This window comes from Giraffa tippelskirchi, chromosome Y (assembly GCF_054371585.1).
Source record: "Giraffa tippelskirchi isolate mGirTip1 chromosome Y, T2T-mGirTip1v1.2.pri, whole genome shotgun sequence".
Lineage (NCBI taxonomy): Eukaryota > Metazoa > Chordata > Mammalia > Artiodactyla > Giraffidae > Giraffa > Giraffa tippelskirchi.
In genome coordinates this window covers 6,792,390-6,820,357 of record NC_137290.1, presented here as the reverse complement: position 1 = coordinate 6,820,357, position 27,968 = coordinate 6,792,390, and the positions used below count along the sequence as shown (strand labels likewise).

Below are 27,968 nucleotides of genomic sequence, written 5' to 3'. Positions count from 1 at the left end.
GATCAATCCTGGGTGTTCATTGGAAGGTCTGATGTTGAAGCTGAAACTCCAATACTTTGGCCACCTCATGCGAAGGGTTGATTCATCGGAAAAGACCCTAATGCTGGGTAGGATTGGGGGCGGGAGGAGAAGGGGACGACAGAGGATGAGATGGTTGGATGGCATCACCGACATGATGGACATGGGTTTGGGTAGACTCCAGGAGTTGGTGATGGACAGAGAGGCCTGGCGTGCTGCAATTCATGGGATTGCAAAGAGTCAGACACGACTGAGTGACTGAATTGAACTGAATGATGATCCTATATGCAAGATACCAAAAGAGACACAGATATAAAGAACAGACTTTTAGACTCTGTGGGAGAAGGTGAGGGTGGGCTGATTTGAGAGAATAGCACTGAAATATGTATATTACCATAAGTGAAATATATGACTAATCCATGTTCGATGCATGAAACAGGGCAGCCAAATTTGATGCACTGGGATGACCTTGAGGGATGGGATGGGAAAGGAGTTGAGAGGGGGGGTTAGGGATGGGGTCGCATGTACACTCGTGGCTAAGTCATGTCAATGTATGGCAAAAACCACCACAATTTACGGCAAAAACCAGTACAAATCTCCAATTAAAATAAATAAATAAACTTTAAATAAAAGAAACCATACCACAAAACTTTAATAAGAAAACATGAGGTAAATTTTCAGCCATTGAATTTGGGAATGGATTATAGCTATGACATTAAAATCATGAGAACAAAAGGAAAAATAGACGAATTTTACTTAATTAAAATTAAAAACTCTTGTGCTTCAAAAGTCATCATCAGGGAAGTAAAAAGTTAATTTACAGAACGGAAGAATATGTTTGGGAATCATATCTAATTTGAGTGTGATGCTCTAAATATACATAAAAGATTACTGAAACTGAACAAAAAAGATGAACAATTCAATTGAAAAATGGTCAGAAGATTTGTAAGCATTTCTCTGGAGAAGATATACAAATCACTCATAAGTATTTTAAAGGATTTTAAGCAATCTTAGCTTTAGAGAAATTCACATTAAAATTCCAATAAATATCACTATCTGCTTACTACCTGATGAAAAGAGTCGACTTATTGGAAAAGACCCTGATGCTGGGAAAGGTTTAAGGCAGGAGTAAAAGGGGTGACAGATGATGAAATGATTGGATGGCATCACCAATTCAATGGACATGAGTTTGAGCAAGCTCTAGGAGATGGTGATGGACAGGAAGGCCTGGCATGCTGCAGTCAATAGGATCACAAAGAGTCTAAGTCACATGACTAAGTTATTGAACAACAACAACAACATCTACACACCTTACTAGGATGACTATGTTTTCAAATGTGGAAAATAACAAATTTATCCAAAAGAGATGTCCTTTTCATTATAGGGGACAGGAATGCAAAAGTAGGAAGTCAGGAAACACCAGGCCTAACAGGCAAACTTGGCCTTGGAGTACAGAATGAGGGAGGGCAAAGGCTAATAGAGTTCTGCCAAGAGAACACACCGGTCATAGCAAACGCCCTCTTCCAACAACACAAGAGAAGACTCTACACATGGACATCATCAGATGATCAACACCGAAATCAGATTGATTATACTCTTTGCAGCCAAAGATGGAGAAGCTCTATACAGTCAGCAAAAACAAGACCGGGAGCGGACTGTGGCTCAGATCATGAACTGCTTATTGCCAAATTCAGACTTAAATTGAAGAAAGTAGGGAAAGCACTAGACCATTCAGGTATGACCTAAGTCAAATCCCTTATGATTATATAGTGGAAGTGACAAATAGATTTAAGGGACTAGATCTGATAGACAGAATGCCTGTTGAACTATGGATGGAGGTTCGTGACATTGTACAGGAGACAGGGAGCAAGACCATGCCCAAGAAAAAGAAATGCAAATAAAGTAAAATGGCTGTCTAAGGAGGCCTTACAAATAGCTATGAAAAGAGGAGAAGCAAAGAGCAAAGGAGAAAAGGAAAGGTATTCCCATCTGAATGCAGTTCCAAAGAATAGCAAGGAGAGATAAGAAAGCCTTCTTCAGTGATCAGTGCAAAGAAATAGAGGAAAATAATAGAAAGGGAAAGACTAGAGATCTCTTCAAGAAACTGAGTGACAACAAGGGAACATTTCATGCAAAGATGGGCTCAATAAAGGACAGAAATGGTATGGACCTAACAGAAGCAGAAGATATTAAGAAGAGGTGGCAAGAATACACAGAAGGACTGTACAAAAAAGTTATTCATGACCCAGATAATCACGATGGTGTGATCACTCACCTAGAGCCAGACATCCTGGAAGGTGAAGTCAAATGGGCCTTAGGAAGCATCACTAGGAACAAACCTAGTGGAGGTGATGGAAATCCAGTTGAGCTATTTCAAATCCTGAATGATGACGCTGTGAAAGTGCTTCACTCAATATGCCAGCAAATTTGGAAAACTCAGCAATGGCCACAGGACTAGAAAAGGTCAGTTTTCATTCCAATCCCAAAGAAAGTCAACGCCAAAGAATGTTCAAACTACTGTACAATTGCACTCATCTCACATGCTAGTAAAGTAATGCTCAAAATTCTCCAAGCCAGGCTTCAGCAATACGTGAACCGTGAACTTCCAGATGTTCAAGCTGGTTTTCGAAAAGGCAGAGGAACCAGAGATCAAATTGCCAACATCCACTGGATCATCGAAAAAGCAAGAGAGTTCCAGAAAAACATCTATTTCTGCTTTATTGACTATGCCAAAGCCTTCACTGTGTGGATCACAATAAACTGTGGGAAATTCTGAAAGAAATGGGAATACCAGACCACCTGACCTGCCTCCTAAGAAATCTGTATGCAGGTCAGGAGACAACAGTTAGAATTAGACATGGAACAACAGACTGGTTCCAAATAGGAAAAGGAGTATGTCAAGGCTGTATATTGTCACCCTGCTTATTTAACTTCTATGCAAGTACATCATGAGAAATGCTGGGCTGGAAGAAGCACAAGCTGGAATCAAGATTGCTGGGTGAACTATCAATAGCCTCAGATATGCAGATGACACCAACCTTATGGCAGAAAGTAAAGAAGAACTAAAGAGCTTCTTGATGAAAGTGAAAGAGGAGAGTGAAAAAGTTGACTTAAAGCTCAACATTCAGAAAACTAAGATCATGGCATCCAGTCCCATCACTTCATGGCAAATGGACGGGAAAACCTTAGAAACAGTGGCTAACTTTATTTTCTGGGGCTCCAATATCACTGCAGATGGTGACTGCAGCCATGAAATTAAAAGATACTTACTCCTTGGAAGGAAAGTTATGACCAGCCTAGACAGCGTATTAAAAAGCAGAGACATTATTTGTCAACAAAGGTCCATCTAGTCAAGGCTATGGTTTTTCCAGTGGTCATGTATGGAGAGTTGGACTATAAAGAAAGCTGAGCACTGAAGAATTGATGCTTTTGAACTGTGGTGTTGGAGAAGACTCTTGAGAGTCGCTTGGACTGCAAGGAAATCCAACTAGTCTATCTTAAAGCAGATCAGTTCTGAATATTCAGTGGAAGGACTTATGCTAAAGCTGAAACTCCAATACTTTGGCCACCTGATGCAAAAAGCTGACTCATCTGAAAAGACCCTGATGCTGGGAAAGATTCTGATGCTGGGAAAGATTGAGGGTAGGAGAAGGGGATGGCAGAAGATGAGATAGATGGCTGGATGGCCTCACCGGCTCAATGGACATGAGTTTGGGTAAACTCTGGGAGTTGGTGATGGACAGACAGGCCTGGTGTGCTGCAGTTCATGGAGTTGCAAAGAGTAAGAAATGACTGAGCAATTGAACTGGACTGGAAGCCCTGAACATTGCTCCTGAGATTATAAAATGATAATGGCAGTGAAAAGAAAGAAATTAATAATTCACACTACAACATGTCCTTTGGATATATGCCCAGGAATAGGGATTCTGGATCATACTGTAGCTATATTTTTAGTTTTTTATGGGACCTCCAAACTGTTCTCCATAGTGTTGTTGCAATTTACATTCTCACCAACTGTGTTGGAGGGTTCCTTTTCTCCACACCTTCTCCAGCATTTGTTATTTATAGACTTTTTGGTGACTGCTGCTGCTGCTAAGTCACTTGAGCCATAGATGGCAGCCCACCAGGCTCCGCCGTCCCTGGCATTCTAGGCAAGAATACTGGAGTGGGTTGCCATTTCCTTCTCCAGTGCATGAAAGTGAAAAGTGAAAGTGAAGTCGCTCAGTCGTGTCCGACTCTTTGCGACTCCATGGACTGCAGCCTACCAGGCTCCTCCGTCCACAGGATTTTCGAGGCAGGAGTACTGGAGTGAGTTTTTGGTCATGGCCATCCTAAATGTGTAAGATGGTATGTTACAAAACACATTGCAGTTTTGACTTACATTGCTCTAGTAATGAGCGACGTTGAGCATATTTTCATGTATGTTTGGTCATTTGTGTATCTTCTTGGAGAAATGTCTGTTTAGGTCTTCTGCCCATTTTTTGCTTTGGTTGTTTTGGTTGTTTACATCTTTTAATATTGAGCTATTTGTATAATTTGGAGAACGGATCTCCAAATGTCAGTGACATCATTTGCAAATATTTTCTCTCATTCTGTAGGCTGTCACTCTTTTTGTGTGTATGGTTTCTTTTCCTCTTCAAAAACTTGTTAAATTTAACTAGGATCCATCTATTTATCCTTGTTTTTATTACCATTTTTTCAGATGACTCAAAGAGGACTTTTCTGCAATTTATATCAAAGAATGTGCTTCCTATATTTACCTCTAAGAGTTTTATAGTTTCTGGGCTCACATTCAGTTCTTTAATCCAGTTTGAGTTTATTTTTATGTATGATGTTAAGGGAGTATTCTAACTTCATTCTCTTACATGTAGCTGTCCACTTTCCCCTTCAATAAACACCACTTATTGAAGAGATTGTCTTTTCTCCATTATATATTCTTGCCTCCTTTGTCAAAGATGAGTTGCAGTGTGACAGTTTATCTGTGTGCTTTCTATAATGTTCCTTTGGTCTATATGTCTGTTTTAATGCCAACACTATACTGTCTTAATGACTATTCTTTCAGCTCTGTTTTTCTTTCTTAAGATTGTTTTGGCTGCTGAGCGTCTAATTTAAACAAAAATTTGAATTTTTTGTTCTCAGTCTGTGAAAAATGCAATTGGTAATTTGATAAAATTCAAAAATGCATTGAATTTGTAGATTGTCTTTGGTAGTAAATTAATTTTCACAGTATTGAGTCTCCAAATCCAAGATCAAGGCATATTTTTCATTTATTTGTGTTGGCTTCAATTTCTTTCAACAGCGTGTTATAATTTTCAAAGTATAGGAGGGTAGGTTAACACTTACATAGGGTAGGTATCTAATTCTTTTTGATTCAATGGCAAATGAGATTTTCTTAATTTCTCATTTTGATCTGTCATTGTTAGTGTATAGATATGCAATGAATTTCTGTGTGTTAATTTTGTATTCTAACTTACCAAATTTATTGATGAGCTTTAGTAGTTTTCTGATAGTATCTTTAGGATGTCTTTTCATCTCAAACAATGATAGTTTAATTTTTTTCTTTTCCAACATTTATTCCTTTTATTTCTTTTATAATTTATTGTGGCTAGGGCTTCTAACACTATGTTGAATATAAGTGGTGAGAGTGGATCTTCTTGTTTTGTTTCCTTTCTTAGCACTCTTACTAAGTTGTTTCAGTTGTGTCTGATTTTTTGTGATCCCATGGACTGTAGCTTGTTAGGCTCCTCTATCTGTGGGATTTTCCAGGAAACACATGAGGTGGGTTTCCGTTTCTTTCTTTAGGAGATCTTCTTGACCTAGGGATTGAACCCATGGCATGCAGGTTCTTTACCACTAGTGCCACTTAGGAACCAATTTTTAGCATAAAGTCTTTAAAATTTTCACCACTGAGTGTGGTGTTAGTTCTGGGTTTGTCATGTATAGTTTTTATTATGTTTAAGTAGGACTTTTCTATGAGTTCCCTTGGTGGCTCAGTGACAAAGATTCTGCTGCACTGCAGGAGCTGTGAGTTCCATCCCTGGATCAGGAAGATGCCCTGGAGGAGGGTGTGTGCAGCACTTTCACAGCATCATCTTTCAATATTTGAAATAGCTCAACTGAAACTCCATCACCTCCACCTTATCTTTTACTCGGAAGCATCTTTGTAATTACCATGATCACTCCCTTGAGATATTTACAGGATACAAAGAGTGGCTATTTGCCCTGTTTCTATTGTTACTTCTATTTCCAAGAGTAAACATCGGGCTGGTTGTAAAGTCCTCAACTGGAGCCCACCTATCTCTTGCCTCAGGAAATGCAAAGAGAAGGCTAATTGTGAATTTCTAATCTGGAGCGCATCTATCTCCCACCTCAGCTGTACTTTTCTAAGAAGGTGTCCATTTCTAAGCTGTCTGTTTTGTTGGTATATCGCTGTTTGTCTTGTATGATCCTTTGTATTTCTGTGATGTTGGTTATAAACTTTTTCTCATTTCTAATTTAATTGAGTCTTCTCTTTTTTTTTCTTTTTTCTTGAGGAGTCTGACTAAATGTTTACCAATTTTGTTTATCTTTTCAAAGAGTAAGCTTTTAGTTTCACTGATCTTTTCTCCTACTTTGTGTTTTGGTTTTTTGTTTCTGTTTCATATATTTCTACCCTGATCTTTATGATTTATTTTCTTCTAGTATATTTTTCATTTTGGGTATTTGTTTTTTTTTTTTTTTTTTTTCATTTTGGGTATTTGTATCTTCACCTCTGGTGTGAGTTTTCCCTTCTCCCATCTTGTGATTTTTTTTCTGTGTTTGGATTTAGAAAATCTTTTTTTGGTTCACTTTCCAGCCCCTTTTACTTATTGCTGTTCAGAAATTTTTGTGATTTTGGTGTGTTCATGGGAATAGTGACCTCAGTGTCTTCCATTTTTCCATTTTGTCTTCCCTTCTTGCATGTGACCCAGAGGGCAGATGGAGCATTGGCTGGCAGGCTCCACTGATAGGCAGCATTGGTGCAGCCATGAGTTCAGGTGGGATTCAGGGTTAGGAGTCACACCACCCTTCTTTCAGAGGCTGAGGCAGTTTAGTAACAATGGAGGGAAGAAACACCAATCCAGGTTTGGGTTCTGTATGGACCTGGATTCCATGCCAGAAATGTGCTGGAGCTGCTGAGCAGTCCAAGAGGGAAATAACTGGAGCTGGAGGATGTGGGGAATGAATATATGGCAGGGGATGGTGGCACCACTGACAGCTTGCACCTTCTGACAAAACCCAGGACTATAAGTGCTTGCTAAAATAGAGCTCTTTTATAAATCTGCTGTCTCATGTGTTATGTACTCATACAACATATAAACAGACAAAACTAGAGGATAAAAGTAAGGAAAGCTAAAGGATTTCTTGCAAAGACAAGGCTTGGGCCCTAATAGAAACTAAAAGATAAAGAATTGAAATGAAACCTTATAAATAATTGTCATATTTAAATGGGGTTTATATAAGATTGTAACATCATTACAGACCTCACAGCTTCACTTCTAAAACTTAGTTATGAAGTTATAACTATATAAATTTATTAATTTATAAATAACACCTGGAATGTATTAAATGTCCTTGCTCAGACAATGTAAGCATTTACTACTTTTGGAAAACACTTTTAGATTTGTATGTGTCTCTGATAATCCCTTAAGTAGAGAATGAATTAGATTTTGAATGAGGGAGCTTTTCCAGCAGTTTGAAATTAAAAAGGTCATCTTTTCTCTTTTTCTCCACCTTTGGTTTCATGTTCCACCTGATTGATCTATTAAGCTTCAGTCTCAGGTTATTGTGGATTGTATTTACATTTTTGATTTGTAGACATTTGTAAGGAAACGAGAGTTGCTTTTGCTTTTAACTTTCCAAATAACTGGCTTGCAGCCTAAATTATATTAAAAGATTGATTTGCTAAATTGTATTTTCTTTCATTTTGTTTTCTAAACCAGTGAGAAGAATTCCAACTAAACTGAAATTCGAGTTCTGTGTTCTAGAATTTTAGGTTTGTTTTTCATACCTTCTAAAATTTGTACAAGTCATTCAACAAGGATTATTTTTCTGAGGGCACAGGCTTAGACCCTGAGCAAAATCTCTATAGTAATTCATTTTTATTAGTCCCTGAATAGTTCTCCCCACTTTTACTTCATATTGTTCAGTCTCAGAAAATTTAACTCATATTTACTGAGGGGCAAGCTCCTTATGCCCCATCTTTAAATACTAAGCACAGAAAGCATTCTATGGTGGGACATGTTATTCTAAAATATAATAAAGCAAAAATGATATTATAATCTTATATATAACTTATTTAAATACACCAATTTTTATAAGGCTTCAATTCTTTATGTTTTAGTTTCTGTTAGGACACAAGCCTTGGTTTTGCAAGAAATCCTGAGCTTTCCATACTTTTATCCTCTGACCACTTTTGTAAGAAAGTTTCTTGGGCCTACAGTGAGGGGTTGAGCTAAGGGACTCAGGCTCTTTTGTAAATCTTTTAACTTGATTAATTGGCCTAACTATTAACCCAGCTAATTGTTGGTCTGGTATTTCAGTGTAACTTCCATTTTTCAACTAGGGGGTCACTTCCCTATGCCTTTCAACCGGGAAGCCAGATACCTGCTAGACATTACAAAATAAAACTACAATTATGAGCGAATAACCAGGTGATCTGAGAACCAGGAGAGACTGACTCAAATTTGTCTAGACTCTCTTGAGGAAGTAGATGGGCACAATAGGCCTCTGCTAGTACAGTATTTCCTTTAATTCCAAATTATGTAAGTACTTGCAAGTATAAGTTCTTTTGTACAGCTCTCATTTACATACATGAATCTGATTGGCATGTTGGTTAGGGGTTGGGTTTCTGACACCCCTTTTTTCTGTTTGAGGGGAATCTATTTCCCATTTTAACGTTTAATGTGTTGTGGATAAATTTTCACTGTTATCTCAACACTGGAATTTGCTCACTTAAAAAATACTGAGTGGTGTAGGTTAAGCAGTTTGGTAGGAGGCTGACCCGACACTCTTCCTCCAGTTGGCTACCTTAACAGGAATCTGTTGACATAAAAGTGAAAACGTATCCCTGGGGGACTGCTACAGAGGTCAGAGTAGAGCCAGGATATATAGGAACAAAATCATGGTAGTCAGAATATCAAAAATTACTATTAATTAATGAAAATCATACAGTTCTGGCTAATGAATTGAGAACTTTCTCTTGCCTGGAAAATCCCATGGACAGAGGAGACTGGTAGGCTGCAGTCCATGGGGTCACTGAGAGTCAGACACGACTGAGCGACTTCACTTTCACTTTTCACTTTCCACTTTCATGCGTTGGAGAAGGAAATGGCAACCCACTCCAGTGTTCTTGCCTGGAGAATCCCAGGGATGGTGCAGCCTGGTGGGCTGCCGTCTCTGGGGTTGCACAGAGTCGGACACGACTGAAGTGACTTACCAGCAGCGGCAGCAGCTATGTATGAGAAGATGCAAAAGTCAAGGATCATTGGTATCATTCCTTTAATGTGCCCTTCAGCTATCTTGGGCCAGTATCCTGTTTTTCTCCATCCTGAGTACCCTCAGGATGCACAGTTGGAGGGTAGCTGCAGTGGCTGCTGGCTTGATAGCTGCAACATCCCTTGTTTACTGATGTAGCAGATGAAAATTTTCATCTACAGTAATTACTTTAGTCAAGAAATTTACTTGATTATCTAATAATGCATTATTTTCTAATGAGTTTTGAGAGGAGGGTTGCTTTAAGACAATGGAAAAACATTGAGGGAAGTACATCATTACATTCACATGCTGTTGCTAAGATCAGCCTGGCTTTTCCCCTGCTTCTCTCTCCCCCACTTGAAAAAAAAAGCAGCTTAAGATCCTCTATTGTGTGGAGGGGAGAAACATGTGAATTTGAGGCACAGTTCCCCTTGGAGTCTTTTTGAGCCTCTTATTTGAGATATGAATGATGATAAAGAGAGAAGAAAGCAGAAGGGCTCTTTTTGTGGCCAGAGAAAGAGGCTAAACTGGAAGCCACTGCAGTCACTTGTGACACACCCTGGTGTGCAGGGGGTGGGGAACCCAGCTGCGTTGTTCCCACTGAACTTCTCTACCCTGCTTCTCAGTGCCACCTTTTGGGAGCCAGCCACCTCCCTCACAGGAAGAAATGTGTTTAAAATTTTAAAAAATAGGGTTGAAAGTTATGCAAGGGACTAAGATAGATTTTGACTTCCCACAAACCAGAGCCATCCACCCCCACAAAAAAAATAATAAAAGGAAAAGAAAAGAAATTATTTTGAGGATGGTAGCGAGAACTATATTGTGGCAAGGCCATGATTGAAACCTTATCTAGTTTCTGGTGCTTTCAAAATCAGTCTTATCAGCGACTTAATACAATTTGGGTGTGTTTATTTCTGTCAAGTCTTCATTTTATCCACTGGGTTTTCTTACCCCAGATAGCTGGATTCCTAGTTTGTTGTTGTTGTTTTTTTAATTCAACTGATTAAAATTTAGAGGTGTTATTGGCTTTACTTAGTGGTTTTTTCCCTTGTGGGCTTTTCCGAATGATTAGTGAGAGCTCTTTATATATTCTGGATATAAACCTTCTGTCAATTACAGATATTAAATGTATTTTCTTCTGTTACTTGTATTTTAACTAAAAGTTCTCTTTAAATACTTAGTACTGACTTAAAAAAAAAGGCACAATGTGAGACTTACAATCTAAGTTTTATTTGGGGGCAAAATGAGGACTGAAGCTCAGGAGACAGCACCTCAGATACCTCTGAGAGACTGCTCCAAAGAGGCAGGTGGAAGGTCAGTATATATGTGATTTTGATGAATGGGGACTATATGCAATCAAGTACATATTTTTCAAAAAGGTTTCTAATAGTATTGTGGGTTTTGCTAGTCATGAGAGACAGTTATCACCATGAAAGATTTTCGTGTTTCTCTAGATATAAGAAGATACCAAGAATTGCACTCATAGAATCACTCCTGAGAATATCTAACTATATGAAACCTCTTCTTCCAGTTTTCCCAGAGCACAGATGGCTCATTTCTGCTCTCCACCCTGAGCTGGTGTTGAAGGGTCAGCAGCTACACCAGCACATGATCTAATCCTTGTAGAGGCAGATGGCATGCTCCCAGGGCAAGTGCCAATTTGTACCTGACAGGGTCCTCTCATGGTTATAAATTTGACCATATTTTGGGAGGCATTTCTTGATCATTTTGTCCCATTCCTCAGTTCAGTTCGGTTGCTCAGTCATGTCCAACGCTTTGTGACTCCATGAACCGCAGCACGCCAGGCTTCCCTGTCCATCACCAATTCCTGGAGTCCACCTATGTCGAGTTGGTGATGCCATCCAACCATCTCATCCTCTGTCGTCCCCTTCTCTTCCTGCCCTCAATCCTTCCGAGCATCAGGGTCTTTTCCAATGAGTCAACTCTTCCCATCAAGTGGACAAAGTATTGGAGTTTCAGCTTCAACATCAGTCCTTCCAATGAACACCCAGGACTGATCTCCTTTAGGATGGATTGATTGGATCTCCTTGCAGTCCAAGGGACTCTCAAGAGTCTTCTCCAACACCACAGTTCAAAAGCATCAATTTTGTGGCACTCAGCTTTCTTCACAGTCCAACTCTCACATAGCCTTGACTAGACGGACCTTTGTTGACAAAGAATGTCTCTGCTTTTCAATATGCTGTTTAGGTTGGTCATAACTTTCCTTCCAAGGAGTAAATGTCTTTTAATTTCATGGCTGCAGTTACCATCTGCAGTGATTTTGGAGCCCCCCAAAATAAAGTCAGCCACTGTTTCCCCATCCATCTGCCATGAAGTGATGGGACTGGATGCTATGATCTTAGTTTTCTGAATGTTGAGCTTTAAGTCAACTTTTTCACTCTCCTCTTTCACTTTCATCAAGAGGCTCTTTAGTTCTTCTTCACTTTCTGCCATAAGGGTGGTGTCACCTGCATATCTGAGGTTATTTATATTTCTCCTGGCAATCTTGATTCCCCAACATTCTTCCCAAACTTTTGCCTTTAATTTGCATTTTCATTTGAACTCTTTGAGTTCACGCTGAAAGCATTTCTTTCCTGATCTTCTCAGAAATATCCCTCAAGGAAAAGTGTAAAGAACAAACGGAACATGTCAGAAGAAAGAACATTGCAAATTTAACATTCTCATGCAAAACCTCTCAAAAACTCATTAACTGCAGAGAAGGCCTAGAATGATATGCATACAAAACTCACAAACTCTGTGATCCAGGATAGAAACATTCATTTGATAACAGCCTGGGTCAGATGAACCTGCTATCTGGGACTCTCCCAGAGAGGCAGGAGGTAAATGGAACCCAGCCTGGGAAATAAGTCACTGGAGGCAGACAATTATGGAGCTTTTTGTACCATGATGATAATGGTGTTGGGAATAATTTTGGAATCACTGCCCCATCCCAGCTTATCAGTCACAGGATACAATCCTGCACCAGCCCATTAGCCAGTAGGCACCAGTACTGTGGTGCCTCAGATCAAGCAACTAAATGGGCATAGGTAGAGTTGTACCTGTCAAGACCCCAGAACCTAGAAACCAACTCTGGACACAGTGCTGTCCAGGACTGAGGACCCATATACAGTGCAAAGGTGCAAGGCTCAAGCACCCCATGGTGGTCTAGCCAGAGACCCTGGGAACAAGCTCTACCCACCAGAGGGCAGACACCAGATGTGAGTAAACCATAGCCCTGCTTTCTGCATGAGGTAGTACCTGAAAACAAACTTGATCCAGCCAACCAAGCTTACCAGAACACCCACAGTCAGTGACTGACAACACAAAGATCAAGTTAGCCCTCTTATGAGGCACCACTAGAGCATACTGTTCTGGTGAGCAATGTGCTACTAGGGTACACATGGTGATTCTTAAAAAACAGCACCTCTATAATGACATACATAAACCTACCAGATACAGAGGAACAGATCAGATAACAGGAAAACACAGTACTGAAAATCACTTATGCTGAACATAAAGAAATGAGGACATCTTAAGAGACCTTGGAACAACATCAAGTTCACTAATATTTTCTATTATAGAAGTACCAAATACGGGAGAAAGAGAAATGGGCTGAGAACATATTGAAAAAATACAGTTAAAAATTTCCCTAACCTGTGAGGTGAAAGAGTCAGCCAGGAAGCAGAGCCCAAACAGGATTAAATCAAAGAGGAACACTTGTGGGGGGGGGGGGGAAAGGACAAAAATTTAAGAACATCATTAATAAAAAGTGAAAGAAAATTAACAAATAACATTCAAGGGAATTACCATATGGCTACAGCTGATCAAGAATACTCTATCATGCTATTGCTCAGATTTGATGGAGAAATCAAAAATTTTGTGCACAAGCAAAAGCTAAAATAAGTTCAGAATTACCAAACCAACCTCACAGGAAATGTTAAAGGAACTCCTCTAAGTGAAAAAGCAAAGAACAATGAAAATCATGAAAAGAAAAACCTCATCATCAAAGACAAAAATATAATAAAGGACGGAATCATTCATGCACAAAGCTAACAAGAAAGTTAGAAGATTAGAGTTTTAAGTAGTAAACTTCTCAATATCCGTATTGAACAGTTAAGGGGTATACAAAATAAATAAATGTAAAATATGATGCAGATACAGTAACATGAAGGAAAGGAACTGAAAATGAAGGATTGTTAATAATAAGTTTGAAATTAAGAGAAGAGGAACTTCAATCATGTACATGCATATATGTGTATGTGTATAGTTACATATAAACTCCAGGGTACTCAAAAGCCATGTGCACCTATATATACATATATATATATATTTTTTTTTTTTTATCATATGTGCATAGTCACTCAGTTGTGTCAGATGCTTTTTGATCCTCGGACTGTAGAGTGCCAGGCTCCTCCGTCCTTGGGAGTTTTCAGAAAAGAATACTGGAGTGAGTTGCCGTTTTCCTCCTAAATAGAATGGATCTTCCCAACCCATGGATTGAACCTGCATCTCCTGTGTGTCCTGTATTGCAGGAGATTCTTTACCTACTTATATATTCTTTCTTTTAACTGCACAGGGAACATTCTCCAGAATACATCACATGCTAGACCACAAAACAAGCTGGAAACCATAAAACTCCTATAAGAAAACCTAGGTGGAACACTCTTGACATAAATCACACAGTATTTTGGATTTGTCTCCTAACATAAAACAAATAAAAGCAAAAAGCCATTATATAAACCTAATTTAAAAGAAAGACATTTATAAAACAAAGATAACCATCAATAAAATGACAAGACAACCTAACAAGTGGGAGAAAATATTTGCAAATCATAAGGGATTAACACACAAAATACATTGAGTTCTTACAACTAAAAGGCATAGCCAATGTTTTACAGTAACTATTAATGGAATATAACCTTTAAATTGTAAATTGCTACGCTGAACACTTGAAAGTTACCTAATTTTGTATGTCAAGTTTTTACTGAATTAAAAAAAAAAACTACCTGGGTAGAGTTTATATATATTCTATATATATTCTACCTCCTGCAGTAAAACAAAAACAACCTCCAAATTAAAAATATATATATATTTTGGCTGTGCTGTTTCTTTGTTGCTTTGAGTGCTTTTCCTAGTTGTGGCGAGTCAGGTCTATTCTCCAGTTGCAGTGTTCAGGCTTCTCAGTGCAGTGACTTCCCTTGCTGTGGAGCATGAGCTTTACAGTAAACAGGCTTCAGCAGCAGTATCTGGGCTCTAGAGCATGGACTCAGTTCTGGCACACAGCCTTACTTGCCCTGAGGCATGTGGGATCCCACTGACCAGGATTAAACCATCTCCTCTGCACTGGCAGGTGTATTCTTAACCACTGAGATACCAGAGAAGTCCCAAAATCCAATTTAAAAGGACAGTACAAAATTTATGAAAGAAAATAGGTAATGGAGGATCTTTTTAATCTAAATGAATACTTCTAAGTGATGTTGGTACATGTGATTTCACTTCTATACCTGTTTAAAATTCTTGACAGATGATCCAAATAAAACTAAGTCATTTTTTTTATGTGTAGGTAAACTCAGTAAATTCAATTTATATGAACCCTGGCAATAAACCATCTCAAAAAGAGATGAAACAATAAGATCCCTTGTAAGAAATACAAAGTTAAGAAAAACTCAGAGCACAAATACATTATAATATAAATATATTAACTTTGTAAGTGTCCTGATGACTAAATTTTAATCTTTGTTTGAAAAAAAGTTTGTTTTGATTTTATTACCAATGACCTTTGCATAAAAACATTTACAAGAGAATCACAATATGCAGCAGTTAAAATAATGACTTGGACTTTTTTTCTTCACTAAAATAGGTATTTTCTTTTGAAATTATATATATGTGTATCTATATCTATATATATAAAATGATACTGTTAAGATTTCAATTGTTGAAAAACTATTACCTAAATGTAGTAACATATATACAACTTTCATCTTTAAATTATTTTTATAAAGTTATTTGAAAAAAAAATACATGAAGGTATTTCATCAGATAGGATTATATATTCTCACTTCATTACAGAACTTTTACCAAAGTTCTCTGAAAATCTCCTAGAAAATGTGATAAAATGAGAATAAAGGCCAAATGCTTCAGTAAGATATAGGCAGAAAACCAGTAACTGTTATAAAGTGGTTAAAGATTAAGAGTACTTTGTTTATAAAATGGTTAAAAATTAAGAGTAGTTTACATGAAATAAATTTCACAGAGCTTGTTAAAATTTACTAGTGATAAAGGATTTGAATATATTCTCCCTCTCCCTTCACTGAACCATGTTGTACTAGCAGAAAATCATGGAATTTTAGGTCACCTAACTCCAGAAAATGTCATTTAATATATTTGTTATTATAGTAGAGGCCATCATTCTGAATCTCTTTCACACAATAAATAAGATTTGTCAAACTTACATGTTTCCTTTAAAATTGTAACTTCAGTATTCATTTTCTACTATATATTTTTCCAGCACTTATTTATTGGCAATCATTGCAATAACTGCAACCTCACAAACCAGAATAAAAGACATTTACTTTAAAAATACACATACTTTTGTAAGCAACGCTTTATAGAAGGCATCTCTGAAACTACTTTAGAGATGAAAAATTAAAAATTTGTTTTATCTTTTAATAATTATATACTGTATTATAAATACATATATGTTATATGTGTGTGGACATATATGTACATATAAAATATATATATAAGATTTGAAAACAAACAAAATCTGGGTTTTTACAGAAACTCTAAAACAGTGGAAAATGCTTTAAACATGAAACAACTTTAGTAAAATTTCTGTACAATTTTAAAGTTTTATTTACACATATGAAATGTAAAAGGAGTAATGCTTAAAATTACAGAACTCCTTATATTTAATGGCAGGTAAATCTTGAAAAAAATAACATACCATTCACAAATATTTTCAAGCAATAAATATGTATTCATAAATAGTGTAAATCTGTATCAAGATTAGAAACAAAAACCACAAAACTGAAGTTTATTCCTTAGTCTATGTGCAACCTATTATCTTTGCATCTTCACTATTAGGCTATTATACATTTTAAAACTTTCAATTTGGAACCATTATGGGCACAAAACAATACAGAAAAACTTAAAAGTGATAAAAAAAAAAGTAACAAGAAAAAGTAACCTTTCTCCTCTAATTTTTCACATTAAAACACTTGAGCAAAGATTTAAATTTAACTGTCTTAGCAAAACTATGATCAGTGAGGGCAGTGTATCTTCCCAAAGAAAATTTTGAAAGGATAAAATACAGATGCAAGCTAATTTGTAAGTTCACAAACATTAAAAAAAAAAAAAGATATCTTCAAAGCAGTAGTCTAATGGGCACTGTCAGTTTTGTCAGATAAACATAAAACATATGATAATTAAGAAAAGCCAGATCTATCATGGAGCAGAGAAGTGCTCTCCTATATCCAGTTGATTGACAATATTCTTGGAAGGTTGCATAGACATAGCTTTCAGTCAGCACTCTTACTAAGCAGCTATAAAACCAGTGGTGCAGAAGTTTCCTGAAGATGAGAAAAGGTGTCATTTAATATTCATGGACCAGTATCAAGAAGAGGAGGATGATACTGAAGGAGCCTAAAATTAAAAGTAAGGTATGTTAATTGTTTCAGTATCTTATTACTCCTCAAAACTATTCTCTATCTCATGGCTATAAACAATCTACAGCGTACTTACCAAGTAAATTAGAAAGAAAGTCTTAAAGTTCAATAACATGCTATTGTGACCTTTAGGGCCGTATTTCTTAAGAGCTGTAAATTATTACCCTCATTTTTTTGTACTTCATCATTTAACCACAAGAATTTATAGGACATATTAAACTAAAAAAAAAAACTGTGGAAAAAATTGTAAAAAATTCAATTAAAATTTCACTAGTGAATGGTCTGTGAACTCTTCTCAGCTAGAGCACCTATTTCTCAAATTTTTTTTCTCTTTTAAACAATCGGATGCACCATTCAATTAAATTCTACATTTAAAACAAAAGACGTTTAAACAATACTAACAAGCCATGAATAAGTGTTCCCAACCAAAGCCATTTCTAGTCAGAAGAAAATGCACTTGTCTTTGAAACGAAAAGTTGCAGAGCGTACAAAATTGTGAATTTGGTTTCATGCATGTTATATACCATTAGTAAAACACTATCAAACACGTCCATGAGTTTAACATTTGTAACAAGAAGTATATTTTAAATAAACATAATTAACATATGACAACAGAGGAGTATTAAAAACATACTGATTTTTGGGGGGATCATACCTACAGAATTAAGTAACCAATATTTGGCTTTGTCAATTAAGTAGCATAACATTATGATAATATTCTCAAAGTACACAAAGATTTTTAATGTAATTAATGTTATTTATGCCATTCTAACTGAAAAGGAATAACAGTAATATGCAATGATTTGATAAAGATAAAAGGTTTTCCCAGTATAAAAAAGAGGAATATTTTTCCTATGCACTATTACTGAACCAATAGAAAATGTGTATGTCTTATTAATTCTTATAAATTAGGTAGTGAAAACAAACACTGATGCTTCACAGCACAGCTAAATATGTACTAACATAATGAATTCACTTACTAATGTAAACTGGTCATATACTTGCATCAGGTCCTCCATTTTGTACTCTTCTAGCACCACGAAATTGTCCAGATTTCCACTTGCTTTTCTTGCACAGTCTTGGCAATGTACTATGTATGTCTTTTGAGAATTGCTTTCATTAGTGACAAAAAGAAGATCAAAAACTTCCACCTATTTTATACAAGAGAAAAAGCATTGAGCAGACATAGCTGAAATTATCTGTACCACTATTATAAAACTAGGCAATTCTACTTTACATGAAAATGTGGATGGCCTTTTTGGACTAAATGCCGGGATTCTAATAAAAGGCTCTATGGGGGAATTCGCTGGTGGGCCACTGGTTAAACTCATCTCTTCCCCAGCAAGGGGCATGGGATCAATTTTTCATTGGGGAGCTAAGATCTCTTGCATGCTGAGTGGCTAAAAGAATAAATGAGTAAATAAAAAATACAGTAATAACCTTAAAAAACACCTAGGCCACATAGTAGTATGTTTGAGATCCCAGGTTTATTTTCTACGACATTCAAAGGCAAGGATAGTGTTATGTATTTTGAGAATAACCTAATGAAATCATCATTACAATCATGGACCAGCATGTTTCAATTTTAAACACAGTATCAGTACAAAAATAGTATTGATAATGTTCTGGTTTTAGTTGTCTTTCCCTACAGGGAAGGAAAGACACATTTGTCTGACCTCCACAAATATAGTCACAACTCTTTGTGGTCCAGTGAACCCCAGCATGCCAGGCTCCCCTCTCTTTCACTATCTCCTGCAGTCTGCTCATACATCATAGTTGGTGATGCTACGTAAATATCTAATTCTCTGACACTTGCTTCTCCTTTTGCCTTTAATCTTCAAGGGAAAGATTTCCCTTGAGCTGGCTCTTTTCCAGTGAGCTCACTCGTCACAGCAGGTGGACACATCTACTGGAGTCCAGAGGCTCATATCTACTGGAGCTTCAGCATCAGTCTTTCCAAAGAATATTCAGGGTTGATTTCCTTTAGGATTGACTGGTTTGATCTCCCTGAAGTCCAAGAAGCTCTCAAGAGTCTTCTCCACTCCCATAATTTTAGAGTACCAATTATTCGGTGCTTAACCTTCTATATGGTCCAACTCTCACATCTGTACATGACTACAGGAAAAACCACGATTTTGTCTATATGCATCTTTGTCAGCTAAGTGATGTCCCTGCTTTCTAACTCTAGGGCTAGGGCTGTCATAGATTTCCTTTCAAGGAGCAAGCGTCTTTTAATTTCATGCTTGCAGTCACCACCTGCAGTGATTTTGAAACCAAGAAAATAAAATTTGCCTCTGTTTCCATTGTTTCCCCATCTATTTGCCATGAAGTGATGAGACAGGATGCCATGATCTAAGTTATCTGAATGTTGAGTTTTAAGTCAGCTTTTTCACTCTCCTCTTTCACTCTCAAGAGGTGCTTTAGCTCCTTTTGACTTTCTGCCATCAGAGTGGTATCAACTCCATATCTGAGGCTGCTATTTCTCTTCATTCCAGCTTGTGATTCATCCAGCCTGGCATTTGGCATGATGTATTCTGCATATAAGTTAAGTAAGTAGGGTGACAATGTAAAACTTTGTTGTACTCCTTTTCCAATTCTGAACCAATCAGTTGTTTTATGTCTGGTTCTAACTGTTGCTTCTTGGACAGTCATTCCCATCACTTTAGATCAATGATTTCTAAAATATCTGTGTTCATTCTTGCCATCTCCTATTTCACCATATCCAATTTACCTTGATCATGGCCCAAACATTCCAGGTTCCTATGCAATATTGTTCTTTACAGCATGGGACTTTACTTCCACCACCAGACACTATCATAACTGGGTGTCATTTCCACTTTGGCTCAGCTACTTCTTTCTGGAGCTTATTAGTAGTTGCCCTCCACCCTTTCCCAGTAGCATATTTGATACCTTCTGACCTGAGGGCTCATTTTCTGGTGTCACAGCTTTTGGCCTTTCACACTTTCCAAGAGTTCTCGCAGGAAGAATACTTGAGTGGGTATTTTTTCTTCCACTGGACCATGTTTTGTTAGAACGCTTCCCTATAACCTGTCTCTCTTGGACAGCTCTGCTCGACATGGCTCATAAGTTTCACTGAGTTAGCCATGTCTGTCTGCCACGAGAAGGCTATGATCCATGAAGAGGCCACAAACGTTTGACTAACCTATTCTACTCCTTTCTGGACTGCCAGGTACCATTGTGATTAGTTGATTTTCAAGAGCAAGTAACTCATTGATGACTAATAAAGGGTGTTTATTTCTTAGCCTATTACATTAAGGAAAATAAGTACAGGGTGTATTTATGAACTGTACCATACCAAAAGACAGTGTACTTCTTTTATGAAAGAATCTTGAGTTGTAATGCCTCAACCTGGAAAATGGATAATACCTAGAATATTTGTTTTCATATACAGAAAAATCATTATCCATCTGGATATAAAAGCTAACCAGAGTCTGTTTGGTCTTATAAAAATATACTTAAATGAGGTTATGCTATGTTAAAACAGGCAAAAGATTTAATCAGTATATCTCAGAATTAAAATATAATTCTAAGATTTCCTTTGGATATACAATTTCTTAGGCAAGTGATCTTCTGACTTTTGTTTGACTTCAGTGATCAGAAACTCATCACTTTTAAGTCATCTTTGAACTATACTAGTAAAATATCAGAGTTCATAAGGTTTTCCTTTACTCTAGTATAGGCAGTAACATAGTTTAGTGACCCCAGTTAAAACATCTTGGTTCTTCAGCTTGTTATCATTCCCTATTTCATCAACTATCATATTGCTATCATATTGATTTTACTTTCTAAAGACTTTTAAGCTTTTTTTTTTTTTTAACATCCCTAACACTACTAATGACTCTCAGTCCTTAGTACTTTTTTACAACACCATTCTATGGACTTAATCACTAGCAGTTCAGTGATTGAGACTCAAGCTTGCCCTGTAGGGGGCTTGGGATCAAAACAGATATGGGAACTAATATCTCACATCCTATGCATTGTGCACACACCCAAGACCCCAAGTGACAAACAAAAATGCTCAAAACTAGTCTCTTTACTTTCTTCATTTTCTTTAATTATCAACTACCACCTGATGAAAAACATACCTTGACTTGAGTCCCTTGCTCTAGAACTTTTAATTACCTTAGAATAAACATCAGATTCCTTAAATTCAAGATGCTTATAGCTACATACCAATTCTTACAGATTTTTGAAAATACTCAATACATTTTCTAGCCACACTAAACTATTAGGCCCTTTATTACTGTACTATTAGATTGGTGCAAAAGCAACTATGCCTTCGGACCCTGAATTTTAAATCATTACAGCTAGGCTCTTTATTAACAAAAATGGGGACCAATTTAGTCAACCCATTTTGCCAACAAGAAATAAGTCTGTTTATTGCTGTAGCATAAAAATCCATGCTTCAGCATTCAGTGAATTCTTGGGAAGGATTTTCTGCTGAGTGAGGAAGCATTTTCCCTGCAAAAAGTTGTCAAGATGCTTGAAGAAACGGTAGTTGGTTGGCAAGAGGTCAGATAAATATGGCAGATGAGGCAAAATTTTGTGGCCCAATTTGTTCAACTTTTGAAGCACTGGTCATTGTTGCAAATAAATGGGCCTTTTCTGTTGACTAATGTTGACTGCAGGCATCCCAGTTTCCAGTGCATCTCATCAATTTGTTGAGTATACTTCTCAGATGTAACGGTTATGTCGGGATTCAGAAAGCTGAGTGGATCAGACCAGCAGTAGACACCTACAGTGACCATGACCTTTTATACATGCAAGTTTGGCTTTGGGAAGTGCTTTGGGCTTCTCCGTCCAAACGCAGAGCTGATCGTCACAGTGAATAAAATCCAATTCTCACCAGATATAACAATCCGATTGAGAAATAGTTTGTATTGTTGTACAGAATAAAAGATGACAACACTTCAGAATGACTATTTTTTTTGATTTGTGGTCAGCTCATGAGGCACCCACAGGTTTTCACCTTTCCAATTTGCTTCAAATGCTAAATGAACACAGAATGAATGAAGCTGAGTTCTTGGGCAACTTCTCCTGTAGTTCTAAGAGGATCAGCTTCGATGATATTCTCAAGTTAGTTGTTGTCAAGTTCTGATGGCTGGGCTCCTCATCTTCAGGGCTCTAGTCTCCACTGCAAAATTTCTTGAATAACCACTGCATTGTATGTTCACAGGCAGTTCCTGAGCCAAATGCATTGCTTGTGTTCAGAGTTGTATACACCACTTTATGACCCATTTTGAACTTAAATCATTTCCATAGTCTAAAATACATATAAATAAATAGCCAGTAGTAATTCATTGGCAAAAAAAAATAAAAATAAAACAAGATATGCACATTAAAATGGTGTATAACAGCACCACATTTAAGAATGTATTCCAGTATTAAATGGCAACATTCACCAATACAAACCTGAAATAACTCTTGCACCAACTAACAGTTGTTTTGCCCTCCATAAAACATAATTATGTTTTTATTCTCTGATCAAGCCATTTTTTCCCTGCTGAAATAAAAAAAAATTCACCTTTGAAGGGGCCCTACTAGAAAATTTTTCCTAAGTCTTTTAAAAAACTCTTTCTTTTTAATGGATTGATGGTTGCTTTACAATATTGGTTTAATTTGTCATACACCAACATGAGTTGACTTCATGTTGACCAACATGATGCATACATATTTTGCCTTGCTCTTGAATCTCCCTCCCACCTCCTGCCCTTTCCCACTCCCTAGGTTATTACAGAGCCCCAGTTTGAGTTCCCTGAGTCATAAAGGAAGTTTCCATTGACTATTTATACATGTTAGTGTATATACATCAGTGGTATTCTCTCCATTCATATCACCCTCTCCCTCCCTCTTCTCCTCCACCCTTGTCCATAAATCTGTTCTCTATGTCTGCATCTACACTGCTATTCTGTGAACAGAGTCATCAGTACCATCCTTCTAGATTCCAAATACAGGCATTAATATATAATATTTCTTTTTTTCTTTTTGACTTACTTAACTCTGTATCATAGGCTCTAGATTCAACCACTTCATTAGAACTGACTCAAATGCCTTCTTTTTACAGCTGAGCAGTATTCCTCTGTATACCACAGCTTCTTTATACATTCTCCTGTCAATGGACACCTAGGTTGCTTCCATTTCTTAGCTATTGTAAACAGTGCTGCAATGAACACTGAGATACATGTGTCTTTTTCAATTTGGGTTTCCTCAGCATATATGCCTGGGAATGGGATTGCTAGGTCATATGGTGGTTTCATTCCTAGTTTTTTAAGGAATCTCCATATCATCTTCAATATTGGCTGTATCAATTTACATTCTCTCCAGCAGTGTAGGAGGGTTTCCTTTTCTCCACACCCTCTCCAGCACTTACTGTTTGTGGATTTTTTGATTATGGCCATTCTCTCTGGTATGAGGTTATTTTGATTTGCATTTCTCTAATAATGTGTAATGTTGAGCATCTTTTCATGTGTTTATGAGCCACTTGTATGTTTTCTTTGGAGAAATGTCTGTTTAGGTCTTTTGCCAACTTTTTGACTGGGGGTTGTTTGTTTTCCTGGTATTGAGTTGTATGAGCTACTCGTATACTTTGAAAATTAATCCTGTCAGTTGTTTAATTTGCTATTATTTTCTCCCATTCTAAAGCTTGTCTTTTCAACTTGTTTACAACTTCCTTTGCTGTGCAAACACTTTTCAGTTTAATTAGGTCCCACTTATTTTTGTTTTTATGTCCATTATTCTAGGGTTTAGGTCATAGAGGATCTTGCTAGATTTGTCATACAGTGTTTTGCCTGTTTTATTCTAGGAGTTTGATAGTTTCCAGTCGTACATTTAGGTTTTTAATTCATTTTGAGCTTATCTTTGTGTATGGTGTTAGGAAATGTTCTAATTTCATTTTTTTGCATGTAATTGTCCAGTTCTTCCAGCACCACTTATTGAAGAGATGATCTTTTTCCCATTGTATATTCTTGTCTCCTTTGTCAAATATAAGGTGCCCATTTGTGTGTGGGTTTATCTCTAGGCTTTCTATCTTATTCCACTGGTCTATACTTTTTTGGTTCTGTACCATATTGTTTTGATGACTGTAGCTTTGTAGTATAGTCTGAAATCAGGTAACTTCATTCCTCCAGCTTCAATCTTCTTAAGATTGCTCTGGCTTTTAGGGATCTTTTATGTTTCCATACAAATTGTGAAAACTTTTTGTTCTAGTTCGGTGGAAAATGCCATTAGTAATTCAATAGGGATTACACTGAACCTGTAGACTGTTTTTGGTAGTACTGTCATTTTCACAATATTGATTCCTCCAACCGAGATGCACAGAATATCCCTCCATCTGTTTATGTCATCTTTGATATCTTTAACCAGTGTCTTTAATTTTCTGTATATAGACTTTTTGTCTCCTTAGACAGGTTTATTCCTAGATATTTTAATTTTGGGGGGCAATGGTAAAGGGATTAATTCCTTAATTTCTCTTTCTGATTTTTCATTGTGAGTATAGAGGAATCCAAGCAATTTCTGTGTACTGATTTTTCTCTTGTAACCCTACTATTTCCTAAGTCATTGAATAATAATCTGTATATGTGCCCACAGGCATTATAGCTTCACGCATATTACATTTCAGTTCAGTTCAGATCAGTCGTGTCCGACTCTTTGCGACCCCATGAATCACAGCACGCCAGGCCTCCCTGTCCATCACCAACTCCCGGAGTTTACCCAAACCCATGTCCATTGAGTCAGTGATGCCATCCAACCATGTCATCCTCTGTCGTCCCCTTCTCCTCCTGCCTCAAATCCTACCCAGCGTTAGAGTCTTTTCCAATGAGTCAACTCTTCGCATGAGGTGGCCAAAGTATTGGAGTTTCAGCTTCAGCATCAGTCCTTCCAATGAACACCCAGGATTGATCTCCTTTAGGATGGAGTGATTGGATCTCCTTGCAGTCCAAGGGACTCTCAAGAGTTTTCTCCAACACCACAGTTCAAAAGCATCAATTCTTCGGCGCTCAGCTTTCTTCACCGTCCAACTTTCACGTCCATACATGACCACTGGAAAAACCACAGCCTTGACTAGACTTAAACCATAGCCTTGACTAGATGGACTTTTGTGGGCAAAGTAATACCTCTGCTTTTGAATATGCTATCTAGGTTGGCCATAATCTTCCTTCCAAGGAGTAAGCGTCTTTTAATTTCATGGCTGCAATCACCATCAGCAGTGATTTTGGAGCCCAAAAAAATAAAGTCTGACACTGTTTCCACTGTTTCCCCATCTACTTCCCATGAAGTGATGGGACCAGATGCCATGATCTTAGTTTTCTGAATGTTGAGCTTTAAGGCAACTTTTTCACTCTCCTCTTTCACTTTCATCAAGAGGCTTTTAGTTCTTCTTCACTTTCTGCCATAAGGGTGATGTCATCTGCATTATCTGAGGTTATTGATATTTCACCCGGCAATCTTGATTCCAGCTTGTGTTTCCTCCAGCCCAGCATTTCTCATGATGTACTCTGCATAGAAGTTAAATAAGCAGGGTGACAATATACAGCCTTGATGTACTCCTTTTCTGATTTGGAACCAGTCCGTTGTTCCATGTCCAGTTCTAACCGTTGCTTCCTGACCTGTACACAGGTTTTTCAAGACAGGTCAGATGGTCTGGTATTCCATCTCTTTCAGAATTTTCCACAGTTTATTGTGATTCACACAGTCAAAGGGTTTGGTATAGTCAATAAAGCAGAAACAGATGTTTTTCGGAACTCTCTTGGTTTTTCGATGATCCTATATTACATTTAGTTGTTTATAATTTGTATTCTCTAAGTAGAATATAATCTGATGTAGAATAGCTTACCACGTTTTTATGTCTTCACTTTTAAATCTTTGACAGAACAGAAAAAATTAACAAATGTTTATGAAATTAGGCAGAAAGGACTTAGTAGTGCTTCGCATATATTGCCAGGAGAAATATCAATAACCTCAGATATGCAGATGACACCACCCTTATGGCAGAAAGTGAAGAAGAACTAAAGAGCCTCTTGATGAAGGTGAAGGAGGAGAGTGAAAAGGTTGGCTTAAAGCTCAACGTTCAGAAACTAAGATCATGGCATCTGGTCCCATCACTTCATGGGAAATAGATGGGGAAACAGTGTCAGACTTTATTCTTTTGGGCTCCAGAATCACTGCAGATGGTGGCTGCAGCCATGAAATTAACAGACGCTTACTCCTTGGAAGGAAGGTTATGGCCAACCTAGATAGCATATTTAAAAGCAGAGACATTACTTTGCCAACAAAAGTCCGTCTAGTCAAAGCTATGGTTTTTCCAGTCGTCATATATGGATGTGAGAGTTGGACGGTGAAGAAAGCTGAGCACCAAAGAATTGATGCTTTTGAACTGTGGTGTTGCAGAAGACTCTTGAGAGTCCCTTGGATTGGAAGGAGATCCAATCAATCCATCCTAAAAGAGATCAATCCTGGGTGTTCATTGGAAGGTCTGATGTTGAAGCTGAAGCTCCAATACTTTGGCCACCTCATGCGAAGGGTTGACTCATCGGAAAAGACCCTAATGCTGGGTAGGATTGGGGGAGGGAGGAGAAGGGGACGACAGAGGATGAGATGGTTGGATGGCATCACCAACTCGATGGACATGGGTGTGGGTAGACTCTGGGAGCTGGTGATGGACAGAGAGGCCTGGTGTGCTGCAATTCATGGGGTCGCAAAGAGTCGGACATGACTGAGCGACTGAACTGAACTGAACTGAATATACATATATCGAAATTGATTGTTGGCAACTGTGTACTTATGATAAATAGTTCCTACTTCAAAATATGAGATTATAATCATCTGATAAAAAAGTACTACATAACTGCCACTGTTAGGAGATACTTCTGAGTAAACACAGAGTTAACAGAATATTATACCATCAGGAGGGGAGCTTGAGGGAGAATGTATACATGTGTATGTGTAGCTGAGTCCTTTTTTTGTCCACCTAAAACTGTCACAACATTGTTAATCAGTCATGCTCCAATACAAAATAAAAAGCTTAAAAAAATATTATACCATCAAATGAAAATTTAATAGCTATGATATTCAATTTTAACAAAATGCATCACATGAAATGTATATATGTTTATAATTAAAAAAAAAAAGAAACCAAACCCTAGAAAAACCACAACAAAACTGTCAATAAGAACAGTTACCTCACAAATGCTACAGTAATGTGCTGGTTCATCATTTGTCCGTCCATGCCAAATAACCTCTTTTCCTGCTGTAGTAAGAGCTTCCCTCAGTGTCAGACATTGCTTCAGAATTTTCATAAGACAATACCTATTGTAGAGAATTATTGTGACAACTGAACACTGAGTACTCTTGGCACAAAGGATAATCAAACAAAAATAACTTCGAGTTTGTTTGCAAGTCTAAATTGCAGGCTTAATTCTTTTGATTATAATAAAGTAATAAAGTACATATTTACTCTTAGATAGTCAAAATAATCATTTATATATGACTGACTTTAAAATTCTGGATACTGTAAAAAATTACTTGTGGGTTATATTTTACAATTAGTTTAATTATAGTACTTAAGAATAAAGTACTAAAATTATTCTTTCAAATTTTAATTTGAAGGTAATCTAATTGTATCTTTAATTTATATTAAACACTTTGGTAATGTGTATTTTCCATACATGCATACTTCTGATATTAATATAGTGAATTTTCACAACTTTGTGCTAATTTTTCCATAATTTGCTGTTACTACTCAAATTTGTCTCCTACAGCATCCACAAA

At 37.2% G+C, this 27,968-nt stretch overlaps 1 protein-coding gene across 37 annotated transcripts in view; it reads right to left on the bottom strand.

Moving 5' to 3' along the window:
• Nucleotides 1–10,721: 10,721 nt before the first annotated feature.
• Nucleotides 10,722–27,968, bottom strand: part of LOC145537620 (lysine-specific demethylase 6A-like) — a 191,327-nt gene continuing 174,080 nt past the window's right edge. For 17 of the 37 annotated variants that reach the window (XM_081568361.1, XM_081568338.1, XM_081568341.1 and 14 more), the window contains 2 exons: nucleotides 27,380–27,506; nucleotides 16,345–18,331 (listed from right to left, as the gene is read on the bottom strand). In XM_081568361.1, coding sequence (XP_081424487.1) covers nucleotides 18,128–18,331; nucleotides 27,380–27,506 — 331 coding nt within the window. In that variant the 3' untranslated portion in view covers nucleotides 16,345–18,127. Of the gene's footprint in view, nucleotides 18,332–18,474; nucleotides 19,715–27,379; nucleotides 27,507–27,968 lie in introns of those variants that run through there. The other 20 variants (XM_081568362.1, XM_081568332.1, XM_081568337.1 and 17 more) reach the window with 4 other exon arrangements.